The 11179-nt window shown below is 47.2% G+C and overlaps 4 protein-coding genes across 4 annotated transcripts; 1 reads left to right on the plus strand and 3 right to left on the minus strand.

Moving 5' to 3' along the window:
* Positions 1-577: 577 nt before the first annotated feature.
* On the plus strand, positions 578-894 carry PAAG_01967 (hypothetical protein; the record flags this gene model as incomplete). Its single annotated transcript, XM_002796033.2, has 2 exons — positions 578-751; positions 829-894. The coding sequence occupies 2 exons, from the start codon at positions 578-580 to the stop codon at positions 892-894; spliced, it is 240 nt and encodes a 79-aa protein (XP_002796079.2).
* A 1178-nt stretch (positions 895-2072) lies between these two features.
* PAAG_01968 (hypothetical protein) lies at positions 2073-2925 on the minus strand (the record flags this gene model as incomplete). Its single annotated transcript, XM_002796034.2, has 3 exons — positions 2073-2179; positions 2345-2619; positions 2780-2925. The coding sequence occupies 3 exons, from the start codon at positions 2923-2925 to the stop codon at positions 2073-2075; spliced, it is 528 nt and encodes a 175-aa protein (XP_002796080.2).
* A 1511-nt stretch (positions 2926-4436) lies between these two features.
* On the minus strand, positions 4437-5597 carry PAAG_01969 (arginase; the record flags this gene model as incomplete). Its single annotated transcript, XM_015844505.1, has 2 exons — positions 4437-5408; positions 5487-5597. 2 exons carry the CDS (start codon positions 5595-5597, stop codon positions 4437-4439), a joined length of 1083 nt encoding a protein of 360 aa, XP_015701509.1.
* A 1044-nt stretch (positions 5598-6641) lies between these two features.
* On the minus strand, positions 6642-8695 carry PAAG_01970 (aspartyl/glutamyl-tRNA(Asn/Gln) amidotransferase subunit B; the record flags this gene model as incomplete). Its single annotated transcript, XM_002796036.2, has 4 exons — positions 6642-7888; positions 7986-8127; positions 8211-8287; positions 8353-8695. The coding sequence occupies 4 exons, from the start codon at positions 8693-8695 to the stop codon at positions 6642-6644; spliced, it is 1809 nt and encodes a 602-aa protein (XP_002796082.2).
* Between the last annotated feature and the right edge of the window lie 2484 nt (positions 8696-11179).

Raw genomic sequence — 11179 nt, forward strand, 5'->3', positions numbered from 1 at the left:
AACGACATCACATCAACAGCAATGGGTAACACAAAAAGAGGGAAATGTCATCTGCTATCGACGACTACTACTTACAAGCTGTTGTGATAGAGATACTTTGTTAAGCTTCAGTTTGTGTACCTTTGCAGACGACGTGCCCAGTAGGGTGGTGGTCGCTGCAAGCAGCAGAGAGAACTTCATAGCAGCGGTTAACTACCGTGACGCAGAGTGATGAGCAGGGCAGGGGGGGGGGGGGGGGGAAGTCTTATGAAGACACAACTAGGGGTAAAGGAAAGAAAAGACTGAAAAAAAGGCCGGGGGGGGGGGGGTTTGGGTTTTGGTTTTGTGGAATGGGGTTTTGATGGAGAAAGGGAAGAGAGTGAAGTGGACAGGCAGAGGCCGATGGATGAGGATGAGGATATGAGGATGAAGAAGATGGCGGATGATGATGGGGGGTGAGGTTGAGGTTCGAGTTGAAGCCAGGCCAAAGGTCTGCCCCTAGTGAATGAGGTAATCATCACGGGGGGTTCCCCTTGGCGGCGACCCGGGTGGGCTGGGCGAGGTCACTCGCACGCTGGGTTACTGGGGGAAGGGTACAATGGCAGGGCTGGAACGCCGGGAAAACGGGGGCTGCCTGATTCGGAGGACGCCGGACGGAGCCTACGTAACGGATCCCGTGACTGCGCTAAGTCCCGTGGTTGACCTAGCGGGGCCGGAGATTGGCTTTCGAGCCGAGCGCTATGCCCTTTTGGGGGATGGCGTCAGCTGCAAGGTTTGAGACCCTTCCAAGGAAACGTGAAGGAAACTACGTAGTCACCCGAGCCAAACCGCCAACAGCAAACTGGGCAGCCGCAAGTAAACAAGGTATCGTTGTCCCCAGTTCCTGGAAACCAAAAAGTCCACCCCGCTGCGTAGGCTGTCTGTCACCTTGTGAAAATCCAGTTCGAAGCGTTCTTCTGTCGGGTTTGCCCCGAAATCCTTTCTCGGGGATGCCTTTGCGGCAGTTGCGGCATTCGATGTTGTGCTTGCTTTGGATGTGTATATTCCCAAGGTCACCATGATACATATATATATATATATATATATATAGCTTTGACGATCGTGGATAGAAGAATGGAACAGAGATACAGATGTTCGGCGACGTGGGATTTCGTTTGGGCCGAAAAATTAGCGCTTTGGTCTTAAATCTGCCCTTGAGCCGGCCCGGTACTTATTTGAGACCTATAAATATTACTCGAGATTCGATTTACATACGAAGCACTCGCCCCTTAAGTTATTTCAGACTAGACACAGAACACAGGTCTCCCTCTCTCAATATACACACCGTTCCCTGTCAATGAGCGAGACCCGTCTCCAAGAGCCCTGGAGAACATTGCTCCCAAAGACCAAAGTCGTTGACATCACTGGCATCTGGAATAACTATAACTGTATGAGAAGGAGATATTCACCGTTTTTAGAGAGCTTAGGAAAAATCGTGTTGTAGTTTTATGATGAACTGGCTGGCTGGCGACAGCGTGAAGTGTAAAAAATCATTATACAGGAGAGATATTACACAGGAGAAATATTATTTCATCATTCCCCTATTTATTGATGCCGATATTGATTCAGACGGGAGCAGAGGCGGGAACAGGAACAGAGAGAAACAGGACACATATAATAAATGAATATGAAAATTGAAAATGATAGGAGGGTTTTCCCCCCTCCCGATACCATTACGCATATCATACCAGTAAATAACACCTGGCAACAATATCAAAAAAAAAAAAAAAAACAGAAACTAAATCAACCGCAATGTATACAGACAGACAGAGAGGCAAATCATATATCCCTTCCCACTCGTTCAATAAAACTGTGGCCAGCCGGCCACTTTCCCCCATATAAGGTGAAACAATATAAAAGATTGTAAAATGAAAGACCATACTCCATCTGGATGCTGTGCGAAATATGAAGACGCTAAGTGACATGTACCCCATTGCAGGTAGATATATTTATTATCAAATGACCATCAGAAAAAAAAGAAATGAAGTTGCAAAAAGGGCAAGATAAAAAGGTGCTATGAGATGTTGGAAAAAAGGCAAACCAAGTCAAATGGATCAGTAAGGATCCGTGTGTTTTCGGACCTGGAATGCCATGACAAGCATCCAGAGGAGGAAAACCGATACGACTACTTCGAATGCGAATGCGGTCTTCCAGCAGTTGCCTTTTCATTCTTTTGTTAGATATTGTTAAATGACAGAGAAAAAGGGGGCAGCCGAGTTAGGGTTTAAGGATGTAAAAACAAAAAACAAAAAACAAAAAACAAAAAACAAAAAAAAAAAAAAAAAAAAAAAAAAAAAAAACCAAGGTTAAGGAAAAGGGGACATACAGATTGTTATATTCGTCAGCCACGCAAGGGTATTTATACTTGCGCCCTTATACTGGTAACCAGACACCCAATTCTGGCAGTTTGAATTGATGTTTGCTTTGCTACCGTATAGCTGCACGGATGTGCCTATTAGGCCCGTGAACCATAGCACGAAGAGAATAAAGCTGCCCAGTATTATCATTTCGGGTATTAGCGAATGCTGGATGGCGAGGAAGACGATCAGGAAGAGGAATATAAGTGATATGGCGGCGGCGGCTACCATGAAGGGGAAGACCCTGTTATTCGTAAGTTCGTTGATCATTGTGTAAATCGGGATATTGCAGGTATAGAATGTATAGATCAATAGATCTATGTAAGTATCAATCGGCCCCAGGTTGAAAACAGGAATTGAGAGTCTTTGGGGAAGGGTTTGTTTATCCATAATATAGAACTTACCAGGGGATCGGCAGCTCCATTTGCGTCTGTACTGCCATGAGCCAGCTGAAGATTCCCAGACATGTTGCCGAGCCCGCAAGCACGACGAAGAACCATATGTTCAGCTGTATCTCTGGCCAGTGGAACTTGCGCGTTGCGGGAACCATTGTCCGCGAATAGCTCGAGCTTGACATCCAGGAAAGGGTGCGGGGGAATGTGTTCGCAGGATATCAATTGAGTTCCTGTCCAAAGCCTGAAGAAGGACGAGGTAGGCGAGATATACTTCAAATATAGCGGGGACTCAAAAGGTACTCGACCTGGAGCAGAGGTGTCTTTCTCCCTTCCGACAAGAGGTTCACAGAGGGCCAAGGATATGCGGGATCGTACCGTATGAGGAACAAGTGTCGGAGTCGGTGTCCGTTTGTATTTACTAAAAATAAAAGGAAGTATATTCAGGCCGCTCTGCAGCCTGGGATACGACTGGAAAAAACCCCTCGAAGTCGATTGTGAAGATCGTTGTGCCTATGGGGAAGTTTGGGTGATTGATTTAGAAGATGCCGGAGGAGCAGAGGGAGATTGAGCGGGAGCGTGAACAAGAGGGAAGGGGAGAGAAACAATTCCCTCCCACGTTTCTACGCTGGAGACAATTGGTCAAGCAGCAGCGCAGGGGAATTATAGTTGGGCGCGCAGTGGTGGTGGTGGTGATGATGATGATGATAATGTGGACCAATTGGCAGTTGTGGTTTTCGAGGCTGTCTGTAGCAATGGGAGTCGACCACGACAGCAGAACAGCGGAGACAACGTGCTTGGTTCAAAACTAGATGACGCAGGGGAGGGGTAAGCCGTTCATGGGAATCGAAAGCGACCACGGATACAATATTGGGTATTTTAGAATCGTGTCCCAATGGCCTGGGAATGTAGGGGAAAAGATATGTTATTCCTGCAGAGAAGATATATAGATACGTAGAAATATACAAAACGCTATGATGAGGAGCACGGAGTGTTTTCCAGATGTGTGGGTGAAAAAACCGAAATCGAATAACTTTGTCATCGAATTATAGCTGATCAGTTAATTGTTCGAGGGAGATAAAGATGCACATGGTTGTTTTTCTTTTTCCAACTCCTGTTCCTATTTTTCATTGGTTTGCTGCCGCTGAGTAAATAAATGAAGGGGTTGGGGATGGATAAGCCGGTGGCAGGGGAATATTTCAAAACTCATCGCCGCCGCCAACGCGAAATACGTTGCTAACACGAGGCTGATGTCTGTCTTACTCCCTGCTGGAGAGGGAGGCCATAGCAGTTAATGTTAAGCTGGTTTCGAGTTTTGCGGTGTAACAAACTCATTGTATATTTGTTTTTGTTGCCAACAATGACGTTTAAATAGTTAACGATCAATTTTACGGCTTTTTCCGCAAAATCGAGCTTTCGCAGTGAATAGAGAGTTAAAGGCAAACAGAGCAATGGAAGAGAAGATCTGGCAGACAAATCAGTACAAATATATAGCAAGATACATTATAACATCTATCTGGATTTTTACAAGCTTGCTATTAGTTTATACTATCATTCCAGTTCCATACACACCTCATATTTTGCAAGTCATTTCTATATAGATCCATTCCAACAATCAACAAAAGGCAGTCAGTCCCAAGGCGCTCCAACTTCAAGCGGCAAGACAGCTTTAGAGAAGTGTATCCCCCAATGCACAGCGGACTAACGAGCAGCCCGCCCGGATGGTCTCATTGGCACCCATGATTTCCAGGCTTGGGTTCACTTCCACCAAGTCCATCGCAACCAGGTTCCCGGTTTCGTGAACGCATTCAGCGATGAAGTCGCCTTCACGGAGAGTCAGCCCGCCTCGGACGGGAGTACCCGTGCTAGGAGCCCATTGGGGATCAAGAGCGTCCACGTCAAACGAGAGATGAATTGGTGTATCGGCTCCGATATGCGCCAGAGCCATCTCGACAACACGTCCAATACCATGTCTGACATCATGGTTAGCAAGAGCGTCAAAACAAAAGAGGATATAAGAATATATATGTATAGTAGGGTTGGGGGGGGAAACATGCTTATCAATATCATGCATACTAAACGCCCGAATCCCATTCTCTCTTAGAATCTTCTTCTCCCCGCGATCCACATCGCGCAAACCAATATACACCAGCTTCCGAGTGCTAACAAAGTGATCCCTCCCCAACCACCCAAAGATATCCGACCTCTCCTCCCTCGCCAACCCCGTGAGAAACGCCACAGGCATCCCGTGTATATTCCCGCTCCCACTCGTCTCCGGCGTGTTAATATCAGCATGCGCATCCACCCAGATCAGCGCAATCTCCCTCCCCAGCCTCTCCCGCATCGCCTTCGCAGTTCCCGACACGGTCCCGATAGCGATGGAATGGTCGCCGCCCAACGTCAGGACAAACTTGCCATCTCGCGCGTGCTCGTAGACTTGCTGGCTGAGCTTCTCTGTCACGGCGCTGACAGAGAGGGGCCTTTTCATGCCTCGGAAGTCGGGGTCGGAGACAGGGACGATGTCACCGTAGTTGTGGACTTTGTTGTCGTAGTTGACGGTGTAGCCTAGGTCTTCTTGGAGTTGCTCGAGTAGGCCTGTTTCGATGAGAGCTGTGGGGCCGTCATCGACTCCTGGTTTGCTCTGTTGATTAGGGAGGGGGGGATGTTAGGTACGCTCTTTGTATAGTCTCTTTTAAGTTGTAGATGTTATAATACATACCTGGCCTCCGGAAAAGCCAACGGCCACTACCCCCACTTCCTTGGGTTTGGAGAGGAACTTGTGTTTGATCATAGACGGCGAGATCACATTGTTCGTATTTTCCTGTGTCATTTTGCGCTTCCTTTCTGCGATATCCCTTCCTTTCTTCAATAAGACGGCTGGATGAATCCTCCAATGAATGTTTCGAAACGGCGCAAGAAAGCCTGGTCCTATGCAAATTATATGATCTTCGCCTTCGGTCGAAAGGGAAGAGAAGTTGTTGAAGTCTGCTAAAAGGGAAACTTTTGCAAGAAATAGTGATTTGGAAAAGCAAGCAAGCAGAGACAACTATGTAGCCCAAAATTGCGCCTCTGTAGTTACTTGTCTCAACTTGGTGCGACTGGGAAAGAATGAATTTATCTCAACTGTTTGAAATACGAGAGAAATAAGAAGAGCATCGAGATGAGAAAGTGATAAAGAGTAAATAAAATAGAAGCTAGATGTTCTTCCCCTTGCGAAACGTCTGTTTGATGTGTGATTAATATACAAAATTGAAGCGCTTCTCGATAACGGGCAGCGGATACCAGTGGAGGTTTCAAGAATAGCAGTTAAAAATAAGAACTCCTGAAATTACAAAAGAAGATGACGAGAAAACTTAATGTAATAACACGAGAGAAGAAGGGAATTACCCATAGAAGATCCGGGCCCATCGCAGCGTAGGAGTCCCTCTGCTGCTCCTATTCAAACCCTCATGTGTCCCCGGTTCAACATGCTTTTAGGGGAAAGGAGATGGAGAAAACTAGGAGACGCCATTCACTTTGTATGTCATACCGAATGAACCATTTCCCCTAAGTACATGTTTAAGAGAGATGTCGCCACTTTTCCGCACCAACGCTTCCCACTTAACCATGGGCGGTGACATCAGGTGGACGGGGCTATGAATTGATGATTCGGCGGTGAGGTATTTATATATTTTGTTTCCAGAGATTGAAAAACATTGTCGCCTAAGATAGAATTTTCCGGGAAGGGGAGGGATGCCAATGCAAATGGGATGTTCAGACTGCTAATTTTGCATTCAACAGTATACGATGGGTGAACTACACATTTTACCTATCTAGATCTACACTTATTTATATCATACAGCGAGTTCAATCCTCCAACCACAGATGCAGACGCCTATTTAAGTATAAGCTCCCGTAGAATCTCCTCGGCCTTTTGCGCCTCGACTCTATTCCTATCACCAATCCGCTTAATCTGTCCAACCAACCAGCCAATCTTGCCCAGCTGGCGTTTCTCGCAGATTTCCATCACCATCTTGGGGTTCTGGCGCATAACCTCCTCGGCTAGCGCGATGTATTCTTCCCGGGAAAGGCTTTGGAGAAGGAGATTTTCGTCCTCCACAATCTGACCGATAGACCGCTTGTCGCCGTCAAACACCATTGCAAAGAGAGATTTCGCCGTGCTGCCGGTTATTTTATTTCGGGAGAGCAGGTTGATAATTTCCGCTAGACTTTGTGCTGGGACCCGTTCTGAGTCCCAGTGGAGGTTTGATTTGGTTAGCAGGCCTCCGAGTTCATGCAGCACCCAATTGCCAACCACCTTCCCGCCACTGAAATCGTCGGATAGGTCCTTTTGGAGGGTAACTAGAATATCAACAGCATCTTTATAGTAATCTAGCCGATCTCCGTCATCGAGTTCAATCAATGTCTTGGCATCGTCAATAGAGAGTCCGTATTTCGGATCTTGGACAAGATTATGTAAGAGCGCATCGGGCAGAACTGGCAGCTTCGCCTTGAGTTCACAAAGAACATCGTATCCTATTATCACTGGCCCCAGATCAGGATCCGGCATGTATCGGTAGTCCACTTCCCCCTCCTTCCCCCGTAGTTTCCTGGTCTCGGTGCTGCCAAGTGTCCAGCCTCGTGTCTCTCCCTCAATGGCGCCACCTGCTCTAAGTACCGCGATTTGACGGTCTCGTTCTGCAATGATAGCATCTTCGACAGCTTTGAAACTGCTTAGATTTTTGATTTCGGTTCGTTGGCCGAGTCCTGTTACTCCGTGGTATTGATGGTCACCAACCCCCTCGCTCCGTTTTCTTACAGATACGTTAACGTCAGCCCTTAGGCCTCCCATTTCCATCCCCGTTGTCACTGCTCCGACGGACTGAAGGATCGTCTGGATTTTTCTCACGCAAGCAGCGGCTGTTGCTGGCGAGTGGATCTGCGGTAGCGTTATTATTTCGATAAGAGGGCGCGAAACACGGTTGAAGTCAAGAAGGTATGTGGACGATGGAAGTTCTTGTGATTTCGCCGTATCCTGCTCCATCTGTATTTGTTTTATACCGATTTCAACGCCGACCCCGTCCTCCTTAGCAATGCCATCGTGTGATCCCAACCAAATGCTGCCATTTTTCGCGTACGGTTCTATTTTTTTTTTTTTTTTTGGGGGGGGGGGGGAAATTGTTAGGGGAACAAACAGATCCTCATTGGAAAAATATATGTGTGGGGTCTTTTCAAGTACCGTAGTATTGGGTTATTTGATAGCCCGCAGGCTGGTCCTGATAGAAGTAATGTTTTCTGTCAAAACGACTGACCCGCTGCACATCGCAGTTCAGGGCAATGGCCGCGCGTAGTGCGGGTATCAAGGTGGCTGGTTGAAACAACTAGTTATTCGTCAATATAACTGAACTCTAGGTGCCATTGGTGTACGTACTGTTATACACAGTCAAAGAAATGAAGAACTAACCGGTTGGCTTCCTGGCAATGCAACATCAAAGAGTGCTACGTTTGAGTTTGGGACATCATCAATGGCCGCAGAGGCTCCTGCTCACAACGGTCAGATCCAAAGAGGATACCAGATCTCCAGCCACTAGCCACATTTGCCTTACTTGAAAATAGTTTTGTATCCGTATCTAATTGCGCATGTATCTCAATGCCCACAGTCAGTTCCCAATCCTCATGTTCTGGCGGTGAAACTTCGCCCTTCCTTTTCGCTGCCCGCTTCGCTCTAGCCTGCTCTTTCAATTGTTGACGCAAAGGAACGTAGTCGGCGCCGTTGCTCGCACCAGACGTCTGGGTATCTATAGCCCGTCGAGAAGTAGAGGACCAATCCCTCCCCCTCCTTGATATGCGGCAGCTCTGGGGATAGAGACAGCCCGTGGGCTCAGTTCCACCCGCTACAATTCGGTAACAGGGATAAGCAGCACGTCGGGATAGGCATTGTCGGATCATAAGTATAAATAGGGCCGTCAGCACCGCCTCCAAAATGGTACCGCCGTAGGAACTCTCAAAAGAGCAGCCTGCTCTCAGGATTGAACGATGAACAATTGTGAGGTTTTTGGCGTTGGAAGAAATCCTATCGAGACTTTGGAAGACATCGATGGGCCGGAAGGGAAAAAGCCACATACGAACCTTGGAAAGGATCGTTACTCCGCAATACGAGACCGACGTATACGATAACTACGGCTTAACTATTTTCCCCGCTGATTGGCGAGAAAATATTTTTGAAACTGGGCTGAAGATGAAGTATTGCGCGGTAATAATACCAACCCTTGTAGATATCCCTTGCAATTATGTGTCTACAAAATTCATGAGAATTCAAAAGTTGACAGATTCAAACTGATTACTGTAACTAAATCACTGCTTTGAAAAGCAACCTGTTTTCTCCGATGCTCCAACAACACACGGTTTTCTGATTTGGTTCGCTCTGGGGATGTGGCTTATGCTACGTAACAACCTTGAACACATGCTTAATTTGCGCCCAGCTAGTCGCCGTCCCCCGTGAGAGCATCGGGCCTCTAGAGGATCGTTGCTATTCGTTGGTAACTTGGTATGGGTCTCCTGGGCCTCATCGCCAATCAGTTTATTATTGGAAACCCGCCGTGTGACACTAGTCACCGGAAATCTTGACCACTGTTTGAGCTCCTGGGGGCCGATCTGATCAGTCTCAAGGATCATCTCCCCAGGGTGTTCGAGATGCCGCTGGACGGAGTTTTTAAGTTCCTTAATATTACTGCTGACTGCGGTAGAGACTGTTGTAATCGCTAACTAGCTGATGGTAATGTTAATGGCAGCCCGTTTCTTTGGGTTCCAAACCCAAAAGATATTGGAGTGTTGTGAGCAGCTCATCATCGGACTCAGCGTGGTCGCACTTGGTTGTGTTTCTGTGAATCCACGAAATATCATATTGCATATAGAAAGCTCACTGGCTTGTTGGGGGGGGGGGGGGGGGGGGTTCAAATTCCCCCCGAAGCTGTGGGTTGCTACGAACCGCTGCGAACGGAAGCGGATATTCCCACAATTGACTTTTGGTAACTATCTTCTCAAAATGCTGCATTCTGGCGAATTGGAGGCAATGCACAAGGTGTCCTCTCTCGCCCATGATCCTGCGTTCATTTGATAAAAACAGGTGTGGAGCAGAGTCACCATGTGAGTTGGCGGCGCATCGCAGCAGGGAACAGGTTTAGCTCGAGACCATGAATAACATACTCCGCAATACAAAACCGAACCTCTCAGCTTGAAGGGACAGCAGCATCGAAAGAAGGATGGAATTATCAATCCATGGACTTCCCCCATCCCTTGGTTGGTTGGTGAACAAGCGAGTCACTGCTGGCCAACGCAGCGCAGCGCAGCATGTACGTACGTTTGTTTGTATGTATGTATGTATGTATGTATGTACGTTTGTTTGTATGTATGTATGTATGTATGTATGTATGTATGTATGTATGTATGTATGTATGTGCGTATGTATGTATGTATGTATGTATGTACGTTTGTATGTATGTGCGTAACAAAGTATGCACATGTCTTTACGGTGGTGGTGGACTCGGTTTCGCCAAAATACATACATCATTTTACATGCATGTTCATGTACAGCCGCGGTATTATGATTGAAATCCGGCGCCTTTTGGGTGTAATTAAGGTCCCAGGATAATGGAAGATGATAAAACTGACTTTGAGCTGTTCCTCATGACTTTTGCGAGGACTATTAACAACTTTTAGCAGGGTGAACTTCCAATATTAATAGCCACCGGCGGATTATTTCGGTGTTCACTAGCAAGGTCTTCGTGCTCGCTCGACCACCCCCCTCCCGACAGACTAGAAGAGTAATATAGAACAATCGACTAAGAGACCAACCAGCGGTTCTAGTCGATCCAGTGGCACAGCTCCAGATCGCCAGCTTTGGGCTCTCCATGATCCATCACTCTGTCGCATCTTCCATTATTATCGCTTGAACCATCACGGCCCAGGCGCGTTTCAGAGTACGCAGCCGGGCGTTGCGCATGTCCCCTCCATCCTCCCATACATACTGATGGCGCTGGGCGTTATTTCTTTTTCCCCTCCTCGTCCATATTTTGATTCTTAATCCCCTCGTGCGCCCCATATTCATCGGTTTCTGCCCTGCCTCCTTGTGCATTTCCCACCTGATCGTGTTTCATAGCATCAGTTACCCCTCTATCACCCACGCAGATCACTTATCAGCGCATCACCACATGGTGTTCTGAGGTTTTTCATTTCCTTGGAGGGAAGCTTTTACTTGTTATCTGGCCCCTGGCTGTCACATATACATAGTATTCTTGGTTGTTTGCTCATATCGTGCCTGGGCCTGTGATACCCACAACCGCGGGCGAAGGAACAGCTTTTTCCTCGTAAGGAAAATAATCTATACCGTTTGGTCATTGGATTCCAAGTCCAGGAGGAAGCCCAAAACTTGAT

This window comes from Paracoccidioides lutzii, assembly GCF_000150705.2.
Source record: "Paracoccidioides lutzii Pb01 unplaced genomic scaffold supercont2.4, whole genome shotgun sequence".
NCBI lineage: Eukaryota > Fungi > Ascomycota > Eurotiomycetes > Onygenales > Ajellomycetaceae > Paracoccidioides > Paracoccidioides lutzii.